Source organism: Lissotriton helveticus, chromosome 9 (assembly GCF_964261635.1).
Source record: "Lissotriton helveticus chromosome 9, aLisHel1.1, whole genome shotgun sequence".
Taxonomy (NCBI): Eukaryota; Metazoa; Chordata; class Amphibia; order Caudata; family Salamandridae; genus Lissotriton; species Lissotriton helveticus.
The window spans coordinates 402,575,518-402,601,261 of NC_136070.1; the positions used below are offsets into that span (position 1 = coordinate 402,575,518).

The following is a 25,744-nucleotide window of genomic DNA, read 5'->3' on the forward strand; positions in this document are numbered from 1 at the left end:
TGCTTTTCAGTACACCTGCGCATGTGAAAATTATTGCCATCATGGACTAAATTTGTAGGTCATTGATAAATACTGCATACATTGGCATGCTGCTGTAGGTCATTCATGAAATTCTGAGGTTTGTTTAATAGTTATTCTCATTGCTCAATATCAAAAGAGAGAGAGTGTTTGGGTGGCTGATTCTGGAATCGAATCATTGGAAAGCAGGTTGCAGACTTGACTGATGTATCAAAGAGTGCAAATGTTTCAGTAGTTTGGCAACCGTGTCAAGGAAGGGTAATGTTTCATAAAATATATTATTAATTTTATTGTTCACAAGAATTTACCGCTTCAGTGCAAATTATACATTTGTCCCTTAGGATTCAGCTCTGCCACCCTGTATTGTTTTTTTATCATCTTTGTTGGGCACTTGGCTTACCGTATCCACTCTTGTGCTGTGAATTTTTACATGTATGCTGAAAACGCCCAGCTGATTATTAAATTGGGAGGTGAATTGTCGTCAGAATTTAGACCCAGTATCTCGTCGATGAGCAGTCTTTGTGTGAAATTGAACTTTGACAAACCGAGATCATGGTCATTGGTGACAGAAACAGCCTTTTGGGAAGAGGTCTACTGGCCTCTGGAGATTGGTACTTTCCCTTCTCCTGCTAAAATTACTCAAAATCCAATAATCAAACTAAATGCCCATTTTTTGTCTGTTAAGTCTACTTATTCCTTTCATAAGAAGAACTTTTGAAAAATCCTTCCATTCCTAGGTGGATAAGGCAAATGTCTAACCATGGCCAATGTCGTTTCGCCTTGCGTAGACTATACTAACTTCATCTAACTTGGTATGCCTAATTGATTTGCTGTGTTCCCAGGATGTCGATTAGAATATGTTGGATTGTGTCTATTGTTGCCTTGCCTGAGGCAGAGGTTCTTTAGATTTGGTTGAAAAATAGTTTTTTCCTTTGTCTGGTCCTTGATGGATGTCATCTGTCTGTTTGGTTCCATGCATTGGTGGTGTCAATTAGAGTTATTGAGAGAGCTTCATGATTGTCTAACCATACAGCTGTTATGGTGTGACATTTTTCAAGTAACACCCACAGCAGAGTTTTGATGGAACTTAATCCTTGATGAGTTGGGCTTTTTTTCATGTTTTACAGCTTGATTGAGTACTCTTGAAAGCTCAATTTACTGTCAATATCTAACTGGTTCAACTTTAAGTGCCAACCTGAATATCTGGACACTTGGTCCTTTGAGTGGATAGGCACAAAAATCTGTCATTTGGGCTAACATATAACAATTTGGATTTATATAAGACATATATTTAGGAGTGCATTGAAAAAAAATCTAATTGTAATAAACAAGACACCACTATTTGATTCCTAGGATTTCTTTTTTTGTGGTAGTGTCACATATCAGTTGAGTCGTATATCGGTTGAGTCAGTCAGTATTTTGTTAGTGTATTTGTCGAGCCCAGTTGTTTGTTTTGCATTGCCTTATCCAGTCTCGTGTGCGATAATTGGAGTGCCTAGTGTTGTTGACTAATTAGCAAATACAGGTGATTAAGAATCCTAGGGTTCATTTGTATAATGCTCCGTATAGGTTCTGGCAAGTAGTGGGTGGTTACTAAAAAAAAAGAATGAATTCGTTTTATATATTATGATCTCTGTGTATTATCACCTGCATTTATTTGTCAAGGTGTTGCCATTATTTCCCTAAAATACTTCTTATGCTGTTCCGTTCCTAGGAATAGAAAATCGCACCTGGGAAATTAGCTCTTTATAGGCCAGACCCCAATTCTTTGGAAGCATCTGCCTGACCTCTGCAAAGTTCTCTTTTGAATCTTAGGAAAGCATTGACAACCTGGAATTATATGAAGGCTTTTTAGTCTGTTTCCTCACAAAGAAATTCTCTTTAACCATCGCACCTTGAAACCAAGTTGGTGATTAGGGCTTTAGAAGTAGCTAATCGCATAGCACAGCATAACGTAACAACACTGCTTAACATGTGTTTGATGTTTTCATGATATAATTTTGCCACTTCACATCTGCGTTATAATTTTGAACATATTGAATCCTGGATTACTATGGTTCAGTGTATGATGGGAACAGTAACTGTCCAGTCCCTTGTTCCATAGTTTTCCTAGCCCCGACACATTTTGACTTTATCGACGTGTGCCAAGGCACCCCCCAGAATATTGTACTCTGGTGGTCTGCAGTGACCTGTGAATTTCAGTCTTCAGAGGGACTTTGGCCGGTCCATGGGGAATGCCAAGGAGCCTCCTAAAACCATTTCCCTCCAAAGGCGAGCAAAAAGAAACTTCTTAACCCAGAAAGTCCCTCTGCCCCTCAGTCAAACCTAACCCTTTGGGTCGGACTGAATGTTCTGCCACCCTGGCATTTCTCTGGGAGGCTGTAAGATAGGGACTGCATTCAGATGTTGCTGCCCCTAAGCTCATTCTAGTCACAGACTCATTAAAAATGGGACTGGGTTATTTGACCTTTTTTTTCAAGGTTCATTTACTTTCAAGTCCGTCACTTCTATCCCAGTGTGCTTTGCCACACATGTAGAACAGCACCTGGGGGCAATGATATATGGTGCAGCTGAGTGCAATTGGTTTTAAGTACAATGCTGTATATGTGTGTGCCTCATATTCAGTGCAGCTAGGTTGCTTTATCTGTGTCCGGATTGACCTTTTCTTTGATAACATGCTTTTCATCAGGAGTTCCAGACTAGTTGTTTTTAGATGTGACGTCCCATGAACTAAGAACTAACTTTTTATATCTGACATCTGTTTTTCAGTTTTTTAAAAATTGAACAGCCTATGTTTATTTGTTTAGTGCATACTGCAAATGTTAATTGCATCTAGGCTCGGAAGTAGGTGTACTACAGTTATGTACAACAGCTACATGCCAGAGAGAAAGAGAGTGAGTGTAAACAATATATAGAATTATAGATGGTTAGCCTGGTATTGTGAGGATGTTTTTCTCGCCTAGACGTTCTGAGTGGCATCAAATAGACAAACATGAATCTCAAGTTGCCTGTGATGTCACTCGGAACCTGAGATTAAGAACCTCCCCTTAATTCACTTTTTCCCCATCAATAATTTAATGTTATGTCTGACCCCCACAATCTTGACTTGGAGTTCTTTCCTTCTGTACACTTGTAGGAAAGCCAGGGGATCCTACATTTGATTCTTATATGGACATTTAGCCAGTGGAGGTGTTGTAGTTAGGAGTTCAACTGCTATGGCTGACATTGTTATAGTCTAAATGATGAAGCCAACATTAGTTTTAGAGTTTTGTTGTCTTTTAATACGATATGATGGTAGACTGGTATATAGGGCATTGCCGGAGTTAACTCGTGTATTTCCTGCTATCTGGTGGTTTTCTGGTGTTCTGTATAAATGTGTATTTGAGGAGCGTTTCATTTGGAAACTCTGGCTGCAACTACTGTTATGGTTATGGATGCTGATTATGAGAGTTTAAATGAATATATAGACAAGTAAGTGCACCAGTGCATATCCCTGTGGAACTCTGCAGTTGTGGCGACTGGTTGGGAAGGAGCGTTTTTCCTGCTTTTTGTCTGGGGTTCTTTGGATCTGTTTCGAACCATTTGAGAGTTTCCTCTGGTATAGGGGCCTCTGATTGTTGTTGGTGTAGAATGATTGTGTGGTCTGCTTGGTCAAATCTGGCTAAAAGGTCAAAGAGGAAGAGCATGTTGAGTGCAGTCTGGTCCGCTTTTATAGGACTTCATCACAAACTGTCAGTCATGCAGACTTTTTTCGTTTTTAAGTCGAGCCTAAGGAGCACATGCACTGCTCTGCGACACATGCTGTCTCTAAACTTTGGGCTGTAAGTTCGCCCATTGCTTCTGATTGGCTGCTGCGATCGTCCTTCTACAATGCCTGCTTACTACTGGCTATATCTCCCCTCATTATCCCGCCCTTCTACATCTTGTTTACTCCCACAGTCCGACCCCTATTACATGTGGCCTTTCACTTCGCCGCTCATCAAATCGTTTATCAGCACTATTTTCATAGTTTCCTGAGGGTGGAAGCTTGTTTTGTTTGCCATTCACCCATCGCTGCAACCCCCTCCCATAACACTGCTTACCCGCCCCACCACCCCACCCAGATGCGTGGCTTGGCTGACTTGCACCTGTTGGTTTATTAAACGTTTTTGTTTGGCAGCATGGCATGCTTTAAACTATAGCGACCGTGCACCTTTCTTTTCCAAATGCGCAACTTTTATTGCTTTGGCCCTCTCACTTACAGGTGTGCAAGTCTCCACCCAAATCCCCCTCCTTAACTAAAAAACATGTCTCTTCACAAGTGCCATGCGCTTCACTTGTACAAGCACTGCGCCTGCTTTCATATATGCAACAGAGGTGCCGTGCTTTGATTGAGCCCTGCGTCTGCTATTAATATATTTTTATTTTTAATGATTTCAAGTTCTTTCCCTTTGTGCTGCTCCTCTCGCTTTCCTTGAGTGAGAGGTTTACTCTCCTCACCCTTAAACCACTCCTACCATATCGGTGCCGCACCTTCCCTCCCCTGAATTGGCGCAATGATTCCAGAGGTCTCGCAATTCTTGTCAACAGGAGTGGTCAGTTGGAGAAAGGATTTTAGTGAAGGGGAGATTCGGATTGCGTCTTTTTCATTATCTGAACTTTCTCTGGCAGAAAGGTTTCAAAATAAGAGTTTGAGGGCTGGGAATGTTTAATATATTTGTAAATAAATGAAACTCAAAGAAACACTGTATTTGTATTTTTAGAGTTTGGAGTCTCAGCAGGCTAAACTAAAGACAGCAACTTGACATTCCTTTTGCCTTCAGTGTAGTGAGAAATGAAACAAACGTTAATTTAGATTAATGGGTAAATAACAAGTTATCCTCAGAGAGGGATTTCTGCTCCTGTGTAAGCATGTTTGGCTCTTCTGCCTTACTCTCTCATGGCACTTTTTAAAAACTAAACTGCAGTTTTTTTTTGCACTCTCCTGTTCTTTTTATTTTTGCTTTAATCCTTTTTTAGGTCTCGCCTATGCAGCGCGCAAGCGCAACTTGGGGATCTCTTGGAATCACTCTGTACTTTCTTGGAAACTTGTGCATGTTTTGCATTGTTTCCAATGAGTACTCGTACATGCAGAGCATTTGCCTTGTGGGAGTGAGCAGCGCCGGTATCTGTTTGCAATTATCGCGCCTGCCGCTGCTCGCTCCCGCAAGGCAAACGCTCTGCATGCACGAATACTCTTTAACTTTCGCGGCCGCGGGGTCTAGCTTGTCTTTCAGCGCTTGTTTAGGCCGCAGGTGGATTGGCTGAAGCTGTCTCTCACAAGGCGCTGTGATTGGCCAGCTGTCTCATCCTGCCAGGCTTGTATTGGCTCACATTTTCCGAGCTGTCAATAGTGTGACGCTTAGCTCTGTTGATTCGCTCTGCTGTACCCGGCTCAGCTGATACTATCGGCAGCCTCCTGTCAGTACAGATCGCCTCTCGGCAAGGCGAGGGCACCTCTGGCCTAAGCGATCTGGCCTACAGCGTCGGTCCTCCAGAAGGATCGGGGCGTCTTATGTGCTTCTTCTCTAACTCTGCATCCGAGCCTTGCATTGCGGCAACTGCTAGGGCCCGAATGAGCTGCACCACAGCAGGCGGGTAGCGCTGTGCCGAAGCGCAGGTGAACGAGTGGAGGCTGCTCTCTTGTCTAATAAGAACTATTGGCATTCACAAAGAGACCAGACAACTTGTTTCCATATGTTTGTGGCTGATTACGTAGCACCAGTCAGTTCAACACATGTGTATTTCAATATATAAATATGCAATATACAATGCTTTTCTTTTCAAAATATTTTTCCTTTTGTAGACTGATAATTTACAGCAGCCTCGCGTTCAGTGATTATTTGGTTGTAAATTCAGAGTTCATGTTTGTGGTTTTACGTACACCTACTCTGCTCATTGATCCCTGCATGTAACTTCTTACTAAAAACGTTTTTTATTTAGGAATGGTATTACGGTGCTGCGATTCTCAGTGATAACTCCTCAAGAAGGTTTTAGGTACATGTTTTATTCGAGCTCTGCATAACAGGAAACTGGTGGGCTCGGCTCCACCGCATAGAATGCTGTGCATTGAAACCATGCCCATGTAACACCACACTGGTATTCAATGTCTCCTGCCACATTACATTAACATAAAGAATGTTAAACCACAACAAATGGCCTGCCACCACAATCAAGCGAAGTGTTAATAATGTGGTAAATAAGAGAATTAATTTAAACTTGTTTTCATTATTGAAAAAACAATCTCATTAAAACAAGCAACATGGGATATTTGAGTTATGAAATGACCTGCATTTAAAGGTTTATGTTGGTTCCTAGTATAACATCTGTTCCTCAACAATAGCGTGGTGGCCATTTACGGACCAGTTATACATTTTAACGCGTACTATTGCCATACTCCACTATAACAAACTTGCATCTGGCGATTAGTAAATGTATTCATCTTTTAATGGGCCGGAATATATGAGGATTGTGTTGTGCACGCCTCTTATGGTTGCACCTAGCTGTTTGTCTAGCTGCCAGGGCTTACTTTGCATGTTAGCTTTTTAAACCATCGTCTGTTGGCAGGCAGTAATCTTGCATTGCAGCTGTGACCCGAGTTGATTCCATTCACCACCAGAGGTTCCTGATACTAAGCAAAGGGGGCTGATGCATGGTATATTTCTCCCTATTTTGTCACATGGGTGCTCGTTGACTGCCAGTTTCCATTCGCCAGCTCATTGAGTAGTTCTGCCTCCTCCTCTCCTGCTAAATCCCCTACTCTTCTTTCTGTAATATGAACACTTAGCAGTTACTAAACAACTTTCCTCATCTCCACCGCAGACCTCCATTATGACTTTAGCCCGTGTATTGGAGGGAAACTGCCCAGCAGAAAACAATATTCTGGGCTGAGTGACAGTTTGCTATTTACATTTGCTTTAATATTTTTCTTTTTTCAAGTATACACAAGGCAGTTGGATCAAGTGTTTTATTTAGTATGCACATAGTTATAAATACAACAAGCCAATAATGTCAATGCTTGTTTTGGCATTTTTTTGTTAAACTTTAGTGTTGGGGAAGCTGCATGGTCCGTGCCACAAAAATGTGTTAATAGCAAAAAATGTTTTTTTGTTCTAAAAAGCACACGTTGTAATTGCTAGCAATGAAGTGAGCTACCTTGTGTACAGATGTTGTGCTTGTGAAGGAGCAAAATCTCTCACTCACAGCTAAATGAGTGAAGGGCTTACAAGGGTTGCCCTCTTCCCTTTTTCTATGCTGTATGTTGTGGGTGGACGAAAACTGGAACTGGCACAACAACCGACCAAACCTCAGCTGGCTAAATGCAGCAGTAATGATGCACATTACATATACAGATTAAAATAGAAAGGTCTTGGCAAATGTCAGGCCTAATACATGTCATACAGTTAACTGGAACAACTACTTTGATTTGAAATATTATAACTTAGCCGTTTTAAATTGATTTATAAAAATGTAGGCAGTTATTTCTTTATCCCAGACCGCCAGAGTGTATTCATTTGTCAAACCATAATTGCTATAATACTTTACTATCCTGGAAAACCTAACCAGGAATGCAGCTAAACAAAGAATTGAACTACGTGCATGTTCAATTTTTTCTTTCTTCTATTATCGTCTTTCTTACAAAAGTATCACGACTGCAAGTACTAGTTTTGTTCTACATTCTTTTAACGGATTGTTTTGATCCCTAAATTATGACGTATACTTTCATAAATGTAATTTACGGTTTTCTAATTGCACTTCAGCATTCTAGCTGTTTACTTTGCTACACTCTTATTAGTATTGTTCATATGTACCCTGCAGTTTAGCTGTACAAAAATAACACTTTAAATAAGTACTTCTCAGTGCAGTTCTACAATATACCTAATAAATGTGTTAAAACTTTCACATACAATAATATAAAACATAACAAAAATCTTAAACATCCCAAAGGCGAGACATATTGGCTATGCCAATGCTGTTTTTTTTTTGTTTTTTTTTTTAAGTCTTCCTTTGCCGTGGGGCTCCCCTCCCTCTCTTTTTTTTTTTTAGACCAAGACCTGTGGTACACATTATGTGGACCACGTGCCACACGTAGCCCAATAGATAATTTTCTGTATTCTTATTGCAAAGGGCTCTCGTGTCGAGAAGAAACGGCATGATAATAAAACAACAGTTCAGCTGTCACCGAAGCCGCGCTTTGTAACATGTGAACAGCAGATGCAGCCAGGCCCCCCAAGCGTTTGTTGTCTCCAAGGCGTGCTAAGCTTTTGACAGGGCATACGCATCAGAGCTCAATAATATTTCTTGTACCAGTGACATTTACACGGAGACATCTAGTGCCGACACTAGGAATCATTTCCACTAAAAGTAGCAACAAGCGAGAAGATGGTCTCTGCAGACTCCCACCAACCGACTAGCTCTGTCGTCTAGTTATACATATTTGCCAGAACCTATTTGTCAGCTGTCAGACTACCAAACGTATTGTGTGAGGAGAATTCTGGAAGCTTGTGTCAGCTTTGTAGCTGATTCCTTCAGAGATTCGTCCCTTTTCTTTGGCCTGCAGGTTGCTCACAAAACCTATAAAGCGATGCTCTCATAGCATTTACAATTTTTGCACTGTAGAAGTTCCTTGTAGTATTGACATTGGGCCTTCCTCTTTACATGGTTGAAGCACGCCCTCTAGCAGCAAAACGGTGTACTACATCTTGTGTTCTTTAACTGGACTGGACAATTCAACTTTTCAATACAGAACGTACATAATAAATACATAATAAATATAAGGATTACTATAATGGCAAACTAAAAGCTTGCACATATGTCCCCGCTTTACAGCTGCAGTGTACATTGCACTTGTGTTAAAATTCTACACAATAAAGCTTTCTGTAAGCCTGCCTTTAGAACAACAATTAAACTTTTCCTCTATCCTTCGACCAATATGTTGCCATAGACGGATGGAATGACTGAATACAAATGTTTCAATGATATCCTTAACACATTGTATCTACTGACAGAATAGCCCATCGAGTTAAATAGACCCGCGTCACATCTGGTGTGATTCACATGCCACACGACACGTCTAACTTCTGGTAGGTCCAATTGTGCTTTTCAGACCTACGAGTTTGATGAGTACCAGTAAATTGAGCAATAGCATTGTTTATTAATTTTAGCACTTACAAAGACCAAAAACAACTGTAGTATGAAAAGCTATACATTATTCTAAAGCTGCTTACTGTGCTTCAGTTGAGTAATAATGGTTGGAAGGCTTTCTCCTGGACGAAATATTGCGTGTTTGCAAAGATGCACACACTATGTTCAGCCACAGTTATGAGAGCATTGTGTAGGGCAATATTTCTTTTTTTCTCGGAGAAATGGTAATAAGTATGGCTAGGTGGCTCCAATACATACATTAAAACAAGTAAATAATTCTTATCACCAGCAAACGGCCTGAAAAGTGACATTGTATTTTTGTATGAGCATGGCTCCATATTCAAAATAAACATTTTCCTGGACCACTGAAAACATTTTGCAGCATTCTTGCTTACCATGGACTGGCAATGTAACCCATCCAAACATAGCCATAGCCGCCCTACATTGCCCTGAGACAGCTTGTATAGTAAGCAAGCTTGACCTCATCACTGGACGAGGGAAAGTTCTTCTCCTAATTTTTTCTAATTTAAAATAAAAATAAATAAACAGTGCATTTAGAACACCATTATAAATATTTAACCTAACATCATTATAGTTTGAAGACTGTTTTAAGGAGAATTAATGACATATTCCAACCAGCAGGTATTTATTTCCTATGCGGGTAAATCGTATATGCCATAAAATAAATTGTATGCCCAGTCATGAAATCTTAGTGCACATCTGTCTGCACCGCAGAAAGGGCAGGGTGGGCAGCCCCAACACTGTCCACGCCAAGGGTCCCAATGCCCCAGTGGTAAACAGGACAGCACTGCGGAGGTAGCGCAGGGCACTCACCCCTAGAGGCTCCAGTAGTGCTGCAGCGGCAGCACAGACACCGCCTCCTTCCTACAGAGCAGGCAGCGGCGGCCATGCACTGTTAGAGTCTGCTGGGCGGGGCACTGCTTTCTCCCCTAATAGCAAAGGAGTTGTGAAAATAGAGTTGCTGCTTAAGGAGCGAGTGTATCAAAGGGCCAAACATTTAGCAGCAAAGAGGTGGCAGTTTTAACAGTATTTTTACAAACTAATAGGCCAATTTGATGGAATAGTGTAATATCTATAGAGAGTATATTCTCCATTAAAATGGTATCTTTGTCCAGCTCAACCCATTCAGATTTGACTGAAGAAGAGCTTTCACAACTTATTATAGTGGTTTGTTTCAAAGACAAACCTAGGGAACCATGTTGTATGAATGTGAATGGACACTGTGCTATGAGCCTTTACACGAAAAAGGGAGTGAGGAAAGTATGTAATGTTGTTTGCTGACCTCTTCTGGCTAATGTTAATGACTTATGTACACATTTTAACTTTTTACTGCATCATGTCCTTGTGGCTTCTTTTACTCCCACCTCCCTGTCCGTTTTCCTTCTTCCCTTCCCATCTCCCATTCATTTAGCTTCAAGCAAATACCAAAACAAAACACATGGAAAAAAGACATTGTCATTTACAACGCCAAAAGCTGTAACTCTAGCAAATGTGAGACCAATTGCATTGCAAATGCTTGTTTCAGATTGGAAGCCAGATTGGTGCGGTCCAAAAAGCAGATGTTTTCTATAAGGGCCTGCAGTTGAGCTGTGACTGTCATTTCTAATACTTTGGAGACCATGGGGTCAATGTGACAGTAGTGGTTGGGGACAGCTGAGCCAAGGGCTGGATTTCTTGAGTCGGGAGGTGACCAGTGAGTATTTCAGGGAGTTTGGAACTTTTCAGTTTTTTAAGGAGCTGTTTAAATATGGAGCCGCAGATTTAGCAAGCATTTCAGCTTGGATGGCAATGATTATAGAGGGGTTTGGCTCACTTTAGTCCTTGCTGGGTCAAAGGGATTGCATTAGGCTTTCATGGAGGTCTGAGGGAGTGCATGTGAATCACTTGTTGTGCTGTTGAGGTGGAGGTAATGAGGAGTGTGAGGGTGATACCGACTCAGATTTTTTGCACTTTCTGTATGAAACAATGCCTTAGTGTGTTGCACAGGTCTTGGATTTGTGGTGTGGCACCCATGGTTTATTGTAAATGTAAATGTACATGTATTTATATAGCGCAAATCACCGACACGGTATCTAAGCGCTTGCTTAGGGAACCCGTCCTGGTATTCCCCTGTGAGATACCCCGGCAGGGTATCCACAAAGTGAAAGCCAGGCATCCCGCCGCGAGGGGCCGTAGTGGAGATTAAGCAAGCTATTGCCCAGAGTCGCAGAGTGTGACCCCGTGAGTCGAGTAGGCACCGGAGCGAGAATTGTCGAGTCCGTGGAATTTTTTTTTGAGCCCGAGACCCGCCGAGGCGGGGAATCGAACCCTGGTCCACGGCCGATCTCAGCTTCCGGGTCTGCCGCCTCTAACCACTGAGCCACGCTTCTCCACTGCAGGGGAGACAAAGTTTTGTAGAACTTTATATAGCTTTCGTACAGTACATAACACCCTGATACAGCTTGTCTTGAGGAAACTGATCCTTCAATTTGCATTATAAAAATATACTATTTTACCTTTCAATTATTTTCTAAATGTGTTAAAAAAGAAACACATTTGTGCTGGCTATGTTAATTAATGCCTTCCAAGTTACCTTTCTGGAACAAATTTGTAATACATTGGGTTATTTGTTGAGCGGCGTGAAACCCTACCCGAGCAGCAACCCCAATCCTTGTCAGAGTAAGCAAACCCAAAATTAACCTGCACTCAACCCCCTGGTAGCTTGCCACAGAGCAGTCAGGCTTAACTTTGAGGCAATGTAGAAATTACTAGGGACTTGCAAGTAAATTAAATGTGCCAATTGGCTACAAGTCAATTCCGCTATGTTATGGGGTGAGAGCACAAGCACTTTAGCACCCATTAGCAATGGTAAACATGCACAGAGTCCTAAGGCAAACAATTAGAAATACAGCAAAAACAGGAGGGTTGAAGGCAAAATGTTTGGGGGTAACCCTGCAGAGAGGGCCAGGTCCAACAAGATCCACAAATCATTCCACCTCCCCAACCAAGACCCACATTTGGCAATCTATACTTTTTTACCACACGTTTGGATGTTATAATGCATTGTGTATATATTGTGCTGTAGCTGCCATCTAATAAAGGCCTATTTATCAGAGGTAAAAAGATCTCTTCTGCTGGTTCACCAGGATAACTTGTATATGTATTTGAAATAATCAATTCTGATGCACAAAAAAGTTCCAACTTCAAAGAGGAAGATATCAAGATGCATTTGTCAAAATACAAAACCTTTTTTTTTATTATTTCAGGCAAATCTTAGAGCAACAGCATCAACAACAGCATCAGCGGCAGGAGTCGTTGGAAAGAAGGGCATCTACTGCAGGCAAGGATTTCTGTTTCGAATATTAATTTGTGTTTTGATGTGCATTCATATTTCACTCTACATACACCGATTCTAATGGGCTTGAAAAGAGAACGCCATTACATTATTAGTATGCCCCTCATTTAAAAAATAGCACTAAAATGTAGTGTCAGTATGAATCTCCAAAAGGGCGGGAATGCAACTTGGTTTGCTCTCACAAATGATTTAATTTGCCTGTGATTAAATTGATACAGCTTTATGTTCAAGATAACCATTATTCCATTTATTAAAGTGAACTAGCTTCTAATGTAAACATTTTCTTTCTGCATAACTCAAATATTTATAAGCAATCAAAACGATAATCCAAATTAGTGGAGTATGCTTTTAGACATGATTTATGAGGCTATTATAAACAGCTCTTAATGTTTTCTGCTCTGCATCCCAAGGCTTTTTTCAAATGATGTTCTTTCCTTCAGTGGAACATTCAACCCCTCTTATTTAAAGGGGATGCTAACTTTATGCAATTGAAATGTAAACATTACAGATTACTGTTAAATTTCAAAAACAGACAAGCGTAGCTTGAGTAACTTCCATTAATTCCCTTTTCAACTTTAGTTTTTTTTAGACTCATCATACCTGATGGGTAGAAAACATCCTTTAATTTGGGTTCCACTTCCTAGGTCTCAATAAGGGAGTTTTGTAATTTAACAGCACTATATTCAAGAGTGAAATTTTTACTAGGCCGTCACGTAAATCCATGTAGTAATGATGAACTATTCCACATGACTAAGAAATATTTAGTGTCACATACATCCAGACCCTTTTAACAAGCTACATCTATGCCTGATGATCGGTTGTTAACATTGGTCAGTTGATAATTCAAAATTATTTTGAAAAATGCAACATTTATTTTATTTCTTCAGTTACTTGGAAAACCACTTCTAAGGTGATTGAAGTGACTTTCATTGGTGGTAACAGTTACTTTTTAGATTCAAGTGTATGATGATTGTACATGTTGATGTCTCATGACAGTAAATTCCCACTACACCTCATTCCTTAATATTTTATTTCAAGTGGCCTGCGACATCGCTACACATGCGTTATGAGTCTGACTACGGAAGACAAAACAAAAAATCACCTAAATGTTTTTTTTTACTTTTACATTTTTGTGCATGTCATTTTCTGGAACTTGCAAGGCTATGGGGTACATTTATGATAGGAAGACAGAGATATTTATACAATATATGATTATTTACAAGTAGAGGGCTGTTCCATTGTATATCCATATAGATATTTCTGAAATGTTATAACCAATTATGCACATTTAGTACATAAATGCAGTTTTTGATTTTTAAATACATTCGAGGAATGCATTGAAGAAAACTTCAGAAAAACCTATGCAAGAACCCTTTTGTTAATAGATTTTCATGAACAAGCTTCAATAAGTTACCAAATAATTACATGAAGTGCATGTGCTCTTAACACGTCAGGGTGGAACTGCATTAAATACAGGAACAGAGAATGAAGTGGGCATGCAGATGCATATGTGCTGAACTGGTTGTGTTCTCGAAGCTTGTGCATTGCACTGTCTTTTAAATGTATTGATTGCCATGTGGGTGTTTTGTGGTGTACGGGTTGCTTTTGACATGGTTCCCATTAACTCATGTGTTGGTTCTTTTCATCGTGCAGATTCGTAGGCCATAGAGTGTTATTTGACGAATCAGAATCCACAACTGAAGCTAGTCATCAAATGAATACATTTAAACAACATGAAGTGCATTAGTTTCCAAAAGGAAGACAAAGTGGTTAATGTTTCAAACCTTGAAGGTTTATTAAAGGTTAAAAGGTTTTCAAGTGCAAATCACCAAATTAGTTGTTAACCAATAATCAATACATTTATTGATTATGAAATTCAAATCAATCAAAATCATATAAGCAAGAAGGCAAAATAATAAATCATCTCAAAGTAAAGGATTAAGTAAATCAGTTTTCCCATAAAGAGAGCACCCTGCTCTGCTAAGTCAAGGGAGAAGTTCTGAAATGTTTTGAATTCTCGCCTACAAAGCACTAGCTTAAATGAAACAGATCTAACATTTGCTACACATACATATGGTTCCCATAAAATGGTCCGATCAGGTTAGAGCATACTAATAAAGTCTAAGGCTCATAAGTTTCTCAGGCTCCTACACAATGACGTTTCTCTAAGTGACTTTCAAGCCTACAGTTATCTGCAACAAACAAGATACATTGGACCAGCCTATCCTCTGCAGGTCCACTGTAACAAATCATTGGAACATTCTGGAGTAATCATGTAAAAGAAAAACTTTACATGAGAAAGAAAACAAGGACACATCACATTTGTTAATGGCTAATTCAGTGTATCCAAGAACCAAGAAATGCACATGTGATACATAATCCGACAGCAACCAGACGTGACCCATTTTAAACACTGTCCTATATTAACTATGCTCAATTTAAAAGCGAATAAAACATAGTCACCACATTTGCTTGTGCACATGTTAATTTGATATAATGCAACACAAGTAATATGAAAAATAACCCTATCACCAGTTTAATATCAAACCTACATAGCTTATAGAGTACAGCTTGCACAGCCATCGTTAATCTCAATAGATGAGTGAGCTTTCAGAGCCTTGTACAGCTTAGGGAAGGCGCGAGCGTAGTCTATTTTTTGTGAGAAAGTGAGGTCGATAAAGGTGAGCATGAAACAGTAGATGCAAGTTGAGACACTGCCTTAGTCCGTTTCCAGAGAATAACTCTCCAGTGTGAAATTAACAGTTAAACTAAAATGATACAGGCGTTTAGCCTGTAGTAGCCTTCAACACTGCAGCATTTGAAAAGATGTTAGTAGCATAAATACTGTGCAGCACTTTTAATGTGATGCACAGCTTGTATCACCTGTCAGGCACTACATGTGTAAGCTAGGAAAGAGTCGTGAGACCACGAGTCACTCATGGTCGCTTTTAAACATTGTGTCACCAATTATAAATGTAGTGCCCACAATTTAAAAATCATCATTGGACTAAAGATGGTAGCTCACTTCAGTGTACTTTCAACGTTCTTGGAGTTTGTCTTTACTAAGTTTCTAACAATATTAATATTCAGCATTTTATTTGAGAATGTACTTTTTCTAACCTGTTAATGTTCTCAACAAAATAATATATCATAAAAAATCCACCTTGGAATGATCTCAAATGTCTCTTGAATTCTGGTATGAGCATTTAATAGCATCATTAAAATCAGTGACTGCATCCTTCCTTTTGTTTCCATTTCCATCTAACCTTCAACGACTGTTTCCCATACCATGCTTATTTGCATGCCTTGATATTTTCCCACTGTGTTCCTTTCATTTTCTCTTCTGTTCTTTTAGTTTCTACCCTTCAGATAAAAGTGTCTTCCTCCCCTTCCCACTGCCAGTCTCCTCCTCCTGACTACAGTGACTACAGCGCTTCTACTTCTGCTGGGGCTGCTCCACCGCCTTCTTATGCAAAAGCTATCTCAGCAGCATCAACTGCCCCACAGGTTCATAGTAAAGCTCCTTTCAAGTCTGGTAGCAAAAGCAGCGCACCACTAGACTGTCTTCATAGACATTCTGCATCACCGCCGTCAACATCTGAGGCTTCTGCCTACTCTCCGGCACAGCCAAGTCATGGGATTGTATCCCGGAGTATCAAGCAAATCTCCTTGTCCCCACCACCTCCTTCCCGTTCTCCAACATCCCCTCATCAGACTGTCAGGCATTCTTCTGTTTTATACCCTTCTCAGTCTACCTCTCCATCATCAGGGCAAAAAGGGGGATTGCTACCGCTGCTTGTTCCAGTGATTCTTCCAGTGATTCCTGTGCACACTGGCAGGATGAGAGGATCTACAGGTCCAGTGGTCCAAGACTCCTCACAAAATGCACCTGGGACTGCCCTGCATGACCAAGTGGATGAACATTTAACAACACAAATTCCCAAACACTCCTTGAGGTCCCCAGGTCAAAGTGTTGACCGATCTTTCCTATCCTACATAGAAACTGTGCCCATCTCTCAGCTACCAGTCATTGCCAGCCCAAATGTTGCTCTCATGCAGCCTTCTGCGCAGCACTCGCAGCTTCCTTCCTACCCCCCGCAGACAGTGTACCAGTCTATGCCCCACTTTGTTTCATATCCTCCTCCTTATGCCGCTGTCTCTGAGTTGAATTTGTCCAAGAGGACCCCACCTTACATGACATCATCTGCCATTTCCCAATTAAGTAAGTATGTGTTTTAAATGTGTGTACCACCTGGAAGAATTTTAGGTTTTAATTTATTAAATAAACATGTATTAAATGACCTACAGCTACTATGTTTAACTAAACTTAGCCATGTATCATTCCGTTAGGCAGTAACACTACAAGCCCTGTAATATCCTATAAGTGCAAACATTTTAAAATTAAAGTTAGAGACCACAAACTAAAATTGCAAGTTTAAAAAAAACAAAGTTTGAAAATATATACAGAGATAATGATACAGGCTGAAAAAAGGAAAAACCTAAATATACTGAGATTCTGGCAAAGGTTGAAAAAAGGTCAAACTTATGGGTTGCAGTAGGGGTAGGAGGTGTCTGTTTTAGGGCTATTCTTAGGGTTGGGGATAGAGTTTTGGTTAGGCACAGAGTAAGGTTTGGCTTTTGGGTGGGATTAGCATTAGAGTTAAGATTACAGTTGCAGTAAGTGCTAAAATAGATTTGGGGATAGTGTGATTGTAAAGGTGCGGGTCTGGGTTGGGTACAGTGTGAAAGCTACTGTTAGTATAATGTATTACATGGGAGTAAGTAAAGGAAATAGTGTTAGTATAAGGGGTTGCACCTAATGTTAGTATATTACACAACATGCATCGCACAACATGGTTACAGTTGGGGTATGGTTATGGTTACAGTTGTTTGTCTGATTTAGGTTTTGGAAGGTGGGGTTAGGGTTAAAGTTCAGGTAATGGTTTGGGTGTTACTGATGTTAACTTGAATGGGAAACTGCTGTAAAGTAAGCAAAAATTAATATAACATTTGGATTTCAAAGGTAATACAAATATATAATGTTAAACATTTTTGCGATCCAACATTAACTTTGTATAATGTAAATATGAACTTTAAACTTTTGTAATATAGATTGTGGGCCTATTCACTGTCACTCATTCCCCTATAATAGGAGTAAAAAGCAAAAGAAAAAGGGTAAAGAAAGCAGATTCTGGTGCCACACAAAACACACAAACAACAAGACACTTGCAGATGACTGATTACAGCATGGTTCACAGCAAAAGAATATGATGATATTTTTGATAGATCCATGTAATAGATATTAATGTTACAAATATATGTGTAAGCTTCTTGTCCAACACAGGACCATCTCTTAGATGGAAAGTAACTGAATGATCAAGAGCATGCAGTTAATCTCGCCTAGAAGAGAAGAGGTTACATTGGATGATTTGGAAGAGACAGTGTGGGTTGTCATTTTTAAAGTTAATAGGCCATTTCAGAAGGCAAAATAGTTTGGGAAGTTAAGGAAATGAGGCTATGCTTATCCATAAATTAGGCAAATAGCTCTATAAAAAGCGCCAGTTTAAAGGTGTTTTGTGGCTGGATGGCAGCTGCATTTTGGATTGGAAAAGTTATGTATGTGAAAAGATGTATAACAGGATTCAGAATTGATATAGATCTGTTAAATCAATGGCATATTCATCTGTTAACGCAATACATTTTATGATCATCGCAGTTCTTCTGAGATGGTTAAAGACAGCAGGCTGTGATAAGTAGATCCTTGTGTCTAATAAATGCAGTCATCCTTCTCCAGTTTGAAGGTGTCCTTCTGATGTGCTTTATGTGCCTTTGAAATTGATCATGACTTAAGGATTAAACTGTATCGTCTGTGGGATACTCAGATTCCAACTGGAGGTGTATTATTGAAGTCCTAAACATGAAGCAGTGACTGCTCACCTTTGTTTGTAAAGATTCTTTGCATGTGAAAGACCTTCTAACCTATTGAGTTTAGTTGGTAGGTGCTGTAATGGGTGTCTACCATAAACACATGTGCACATTCTGCACACAGGATGATTTGTTCAGTTATTTGTAGTGGCGGTATTGGTAATGTATCATTAGCACGCTCCTAAACAAGAGAGTATAGGCGCTTGTCCATTCACTAACATAGGTTGTGGTGGAAATATGTCTCTCAGGGACACACAAAAAGTGATGTTAGTTACTAGTGTGGGCATTCGAAGGAGAGGGTGTAAAGAGTCATCAACTCTAATTAAAAAAATTGTGACATGATTGTGGTGTTATACTGCCTGCTATTAAACTTCACCATACACCTTCAAATCAACACTAGAAACTCTCTTGTTTAAGCCGGGAGCTGTTTACTGCATGAATTTACTTGAGCAGTTAGATTAAGGTGCTCTTCAGTACAGATGTGCTTGCTTACTGTAGCTGTCTGCATACACACAGAAGGTGGGATTTACAAAGCAGAATGGTAGAAGTACACAGCATTCAACACAATCTGAGTACCTGCACTTACTCCATATGCTTGATACAGTACTAGTGGAATCAAAACACATATAAACTGTTTTAATGCAAAACTAATTCCTCATTTGGTCAACTCAGTTGGTCGCTGGACAAAAACATGCATAGTAGCTACATTGTTTGTTAAAATGCATTCCAAGATTCTTTTTTGTTAGGCAACATGGCATGTTACCTCTTCAATAACAAATTAATTTATTGTTTTAACCCTTCAGTTTGGCAGATCTCCAGATGTCTCTAATAAATGCAATTCAATAGTAATATTGTTATGCCATTATGACTTTGTTGCAAATTTAATGGTGCATTTTTAAACAAAGCAAAGGAAAACATCAGAACGCAACACATGAATAAAAATTGCCCCACCTCCCCTCATTCCCTATATTTCTTCTGAAGAACATAAACCTATAGATCGAACAACAAGAACTCCTGTTCAAAGGCAACAATGCATTCCACTAGATATTTTCAAACATTGTTACATTGTAACAAGCTATAAACCTCATCCCTCTAGTTCCTAATCTTCGATTTTCATGAATATTTCCTTTCACGTCACAAGAATTTTTGCTGAACTACCCATATTTTTCATTCATACCATGGTGAAAATTGCAATCATTCTGGCCACTTTACTCTAATATCACATGAAGTCCGGTTCAGCAGCAAAGTTTATACGAATAATTTCATAATCCATTGCAAAACCTTTCCACAGAAAATGAACACTTGAATGTGCCCAGCAGGTGATTAAGGCTCCAAAAAATTTCAAATTCAGAAACTGGGAATATGTACATGTTTTCTGGATTCCAATAATATCAATAGCAGCTTTCCTGTTGTGTTAATGTTAGTCTGTCACTTTTGTTGACATACATCTATGGTATGTTATTTCTTAAGTTTAGTAAACTAATGCTCTGCTGTGAAGGAGAAGGTGATATGAGGTTTTTGACACCCTATGTTAGGACCAATAATGATAACCTAATATAACCATGTAGATATACAGCAGCCTGAAATCGTAGAAATTCACAAAACAGCTGGGATAATTTTCATGGGACACTGTAATGAAAAATGTTTTAACTGAGATGATTCCCATCTAATGTCCATAAGTACAATTTGAATATAATACTATAAGAAGAAGACCTTGCAGCTCAAAAAATCAAATTGTAGACCAGGGTCCCCATTACACAGAATGCACTTTACTTATATTTTGTATTATGCTTGTACTGATTTCCTTTAGTATTGTGAGCTTGGAAGGGTTTCCGTTGTTTCCCTTTGACATCAGCCTGTATATCTTAATTGTATTTGTTTTCCTTATATACTAAAGGAGTCTGGTTGTTTATCACAGAAATAATTGTTGAATTTCATTGATGTCTATTTTGTGTAGATATATCTTAAGGTATATTGGTTAAATATGTAAGGATATTTATGTTCCTACAGTCATTTTGATGATTATGGAGAAACCCAGGAAGTGTATGTAGCTGCACTGTGTGTGAGTGGAGAATTTAGTGTAAGAAGGGAACTTCTTGTAAGCCAGGTTTAAATATTTGGAGTGACTGTGTTTTTTTTATCCTCAATCAAAATGTTATCATCTGTAAAACACACACAGGTGAGTTGGTGTTCTTGGTTCGCAAACTCTTTTTTCAGGTGGGATCTTAAAAAGATTGGCATATTGCAGTGACATTTACTTGCCCATTATAGTTCCCTCTAGCAGCCTTTTGAAAAATGCTGTTGCTTGTCTTCATGTGATTGAGGTCAGTAACATCATTTTCTTAGCTATCAATCTTATTTTTATTTTCTAAATAAAATTATTTTCTGCATGACATATCAAAGGCTCTAATGACATTTTTCTTCTAGGCAAGCAGAAATAGCTTGACTCTGTTGCAATTTGAAATCATTTGCATCTCAATGACATGTTAAAGGGTTAGAGACATTTATTTCTGGTTTAGATATTCAAGCACATTTGTAGTGTGTAAAAATGATTTCCATAGGTAATAATATTATCAACATAATTAGGAAACCTTCATCACACAGCCACTAGCAGATCAGCTAAAACATTAAAGATTTAATAAGTATCCAGACAGATTTACTATCTCATCCCAAAAGCAGAGTGCCTCAAGTCAAAGTATCACATCAGTAGCTGGTAGTAGATGAGTAGACTGGTGACATATACACTTTTTAGGATATATGTGGTTTGAAAGGAATTACTGTTCTTTACTGGTGGATTTTTAAAGAGAGCTTAGCTCCAATTGAATAGTGTTTGATAGTTTTAAAGAATTTTCCAGCGACAACGCCCAATGCTCCTCTGACATAAACCTGGCTCCCCTTGATATTTGTCTCCATAAACCCTGGTAGCATATGATTTTTATGGAATGGCTTCATGGTTGTACTCGGTAGCAGGATTAATATTCTCTTCTCCCTAGACAGCATTACGTGTTAGATAAACATCATTCAAATGATGATAGGGAATACGAATTGTCACTTTCAGGTCACCTTCTCCAGATTGACATATGTGCCCATGAATTCTCATTGGGATTTCGATCTCCTGAATATTAAAAAGTCAGAGAGCAAAGAGTAGATTGTATGTAAGCAATCACAGAACCAGCCAATTTTCAGAATAATTGTCATTCACAAAAATCCTATGTGCATCTTTCCTTGGATGTTCGTATATCTACTTTCCTAGTCCTATCCTTTAGCAGTAACACATGGTATTGTGAACACCCAACTTCTATACCTGCCTTGGAGCCAAGTCACCAAACATGTTCGGTCTTCGGCTCATTGTCTAGTGTCACCTTCAATCCATGCACAACCTCCTTCAATATTAGGTTGTGGAAACTTACATGAATATCATGGTTGTTTTTGCGCAACCACTAGGAAAAGGCAAGTCTCTATCTCTAAGGTCCCCTATAGCCTACCAAACTATGGCATAGATTTACTTACAATTTGTGCTAGATTTTGGTTACTTTTTTAACACAAATACAACTCAAAGCTTTTATAGTGCTATTTAATGGTATCCTGATTTGTATTAGGAGGTTGGCCAAAATACCAAAACTTAGCGATTTGCTCTACTTTGTGTCAAGGGGACATTTCATGGGTTGTTATAGTCATTCCTATCCACTCACCCTTGGGTTTTAAGGCAAATTTCTACTAACAATTGTGGACAGGGATTTGTGCCAATACCTTACACCTTCTCGAAGCAGGCGTAACGGAGGGGAGGTTTGACACCACCATACTTTTCATATGTGTATATTGCACTGTAGGTCAAGAGTGTGTGTGTTGGTTCATGGCAGCCTGAAGTGCGTCAGCTCAAGGAGAAAGGAAAACAGCGCCATATCTTAGTAGATGTAGTGCTGTTCTGGTCTCTCCCTTTAATACAATGCAGGGCAGAAACTTTGGTTGCTGCGCAGCATTGGTTGAGAAATTAATAAATCTGCTCCAAAGTGTTGGGAGGTTACACCATCCACTGTCAACGACTTTAACACAGGTATTGATGACAACCCTCCCTATCAACCAAACAATCATACTGGCCTCATGTCGGTAGTTATACTTCCCCCTTGTGTAGTGAACATGACCTCATTATGCCATAGTGAAAAATACTTGAATACGTATTCCTTCACAGAACACCTACAAATATATAGTCTTTAGGTAACAAATCACGCCCATCTGGAGCATGGCTGAGTATGGTTTTCTGAGAATCCAAGCAGAAATTAATGTCATTATGTAGGGGAGGTATATAGTTAGTAAAATATATAGAAACACGTACACCCTGCCATCTCAAAATGTTTCTTGCAGATACCGAAATTGATTATTTCATACCGATGGAGTGTAATATGGCTCTTATTTGTTGTTTTTAGATGTAAGGAGAAGTCATGATGCCCTATACTGCGAGCCCAAGGAATACATTTGACCAATGTTCGATGTATTTGAAAATGTTGGGATGTATATATTGTGCTGCTAAACGACTTCTCCCAATGCCACATAATAGTTTAAACGTAATGTACAATGTTGTAGATCTAAAGAAAAATATGAATGGGAAAGGTATAGCATTATCTAATTTCGTATGCATATTCCTTTAATATGTTCATTTTGACTGTTTGCCTTGTGTGTATCCTTGTCACTGGAAGCTCACTCACATACATTTGGCAGCCTTTAGACCAGTAGTTGAAGCCGAAATGTATGAGCCATTGGCTTTTGGGGGTAGAAAGGAATGGCAGCAGAAAATTACCTCTGAGCATAGTTTATGACGATGCATTTAAATGATAAGGCAGTAGACATCGAGGCATGATAAAGAATTAAGTGATGTATTGATGACAAATATATATATATAGCAAAATAAATCCCTGGCTCATTACACTGAGAAATGCTTGGGAGCTTTCACAAAAGCTTGAGGATGGGTACTCCTGCCATAGTTGGAAGTCAGATAACAAGATGCTGAATTTCACGTGATATTTATTAAAACTGTGTTTTTGCTGTTCATTGCAGCCCCTGCTGTTCCACCCGGGCATCCTTCTGCTGCTGCTCTCGTTCCTGTCGCTATTTCTTCTGCAGCAGCGCCTGTTCCATCAGGGGGACCATCGCCACCACCCATGGGACTGCCTCCGCCAGTTGTATCCACCCCTCCACCTCCTCCCCCGCTGCCAGTAGCTGCAGTACCAGCGTCTTGCTATGATGATAATTCCGCATCAGGACTGGCTGCAGCCCTGGCCGGTGCCAAACTGAGAAAAGTACCGAGGGTAAGGGTCACCATTTTAAATCACCACCAAGTTTAACCTTAAAAACATTGCAGGACAATTTTTTGAAAACCAGAAATGTATGTACATTATGTAAACTGTGAAGGGTTAGAACCACTTCCCTCCCCTTATGAACCCTTTCTCCTAAACTTAGTTTTCCTTCTTCCCCTTAATAATTGCCTAGTTCCATAAAACTTGAGTGAATAGGTCCATTTACCCAGTCCTTTTGCCTGTGAAGGTTTTCGGCTCGTTTTTATCTCTCAAAAGTGGGCTTTTGTGCCACTCAGTGGTTTCTTTATTTAAAATGTCCTGTCATTTACAATTGCATGTACCCATCTGTTCGCTAGGTCTGTAAATATTGAATGGCCACTTGTTCCTTTATCTAACTTTCTTTCTTCATATGTATTCCTCTGTCTTTATTCATATATCTTTGCCATGGATTTTACCTGACAATCTTTATCTCATTTTCTTCCAACATATTTCTCTATTTTTCTTTTTTTGTAGTATGTCTTTATTATAATATAGACAGTGATGGCACAGAGTTATACATTGTAAACCAGCAAATAAATATAAAATGCCTTTACCAAATACATGTAACATGTAATACAATACTTTAGTAAGTTTTGGTTTTCCATATTAAGACTGCTCCGATGGCTCACCCAAATCGATGATCATTGTTAGGAGACTTGTATCTCGTTACCCTCATCTCTACCTCAGAGGGGAGGTATGAAATCACTCTGTCTAGTATACTAGGGAGGATTCCAGAATTCTGATAGGAGAGTAAAAATAAAAATGCATAACAGAGGATGATAGGGAGGGCACTAAGGGACCAATCAACAAAAAACAAGCATTGGCATAGCCAATAGGTCTCACCTTTGGGACCCTATAAATGTTTAGCCATGCATCACATTATCCTGTTAATAATCCGCCCACACAATTTTACGCCTCAGTAGTTTTTAAGCTTGGAATGCTGTTTGCATTTTTTTTAAATAGCAAATAACGGGATGCTTTAACATTGTGCTGAAAACTATGGCACAAAGTAAAAATTAAAGTTTGAGCTGCCAGGTAGCCACACTTTTAAATAGCCCTTTAAAACATGCCACAGCTATTTATTTTCCACTCTGTTGTAGTACAGCCTAGGGCTGGTGGTACAGTGTTACCACAGAATTCATTCTGTAATGCAGAACTTCTACTTTTAAGGAGGCAGGAGGCTACCTGCCTCCTTAAAAGTAGAAGTTCTGCATTACTGTCAGTACTCCGGAGCCCTGAAAACAAGCACTTTCCATCATTCTCCAGAAGTCACAAACAAGATGTAATGCCATCATCTGAGAGTTTATCAACATTTGTGGTTTGAAACATGTTAAGTTATAATAAACACAAAAGCAACTCCTCACATCTTATTTGAAACACTTAAAAGTGCACCACTGTTTCTGGCGTATATCTACTTAGAAGAGATTGGGACCAAATGATAGTACAGAGATTGCTACTTTAACCTGTTCCGTGCTCGCGTCGGCCAACGGCGTGGAGATTAGATAAAGGGCTGAAGCTATTCCAAAAACACTTTGTGTGTGTTGTGCAGAGATAAATACAAGCATTTTCTACGCAATAGATCTCACATTTGCGAGACGTAAAGCTATTGCCCTTTTAAACATAAAAGTGGGCACCGTGGTTAAAAAAAGCCTGGTGCCCGCAATAAATCACAAATGGGGGAAATATTAAAAAACACCACAAAGGGAAACCGAGGAGAAGGCAAGGCTTCACTTGAAACTTACATTATGAACTGGAAGCGCTAAAACTGAACAGTTAGGACTCTGTGTAAGTTGAAGGGTCCCTGTCAGAAGATGGTGCGTTATTTGGAAATCGCCGACATTCCAAAGGGGAAATGTTAAAAATGTGTTTGCTTTGTTTTTGCTTTTCCTAAAATAAGGCGAGTACGGAAACAGCAATCGGCTCTCTGAGATTACGCAAAGAATAATAAAACACA

General features: G+C 39.4%; 1 protein-coding gene across 12 annotated transcripts in view; it reads left to right on the forward strand.

Moving 5' to 3' along the window:
- The window catches only part of EVL (Enah/Vasp-like), a 528,612-nt gene that overhangs the window by 396,582 nt on the left and 106,286 nt on the right, over window positions 1–25,744 (forward strand). For all 12 annotated transcript variants that reach the window (XM_078660169.1, XM_078660175.1, XM_078660166.1 and 9 more), the window contains exons 5-6: window positions 12,447–12,520; window positions 23,513–23,763. In XM_078660169.1, coding sequence (XP_078516295.1) covers window positions 12,447–12,520; window positions 23,513–23,763 — 325 coding nt within the window. The remainder of the gene's footprint in view (window positions 1–12,446; window positions 12,521–23,512; window positions 23,764–25,744) is intronic.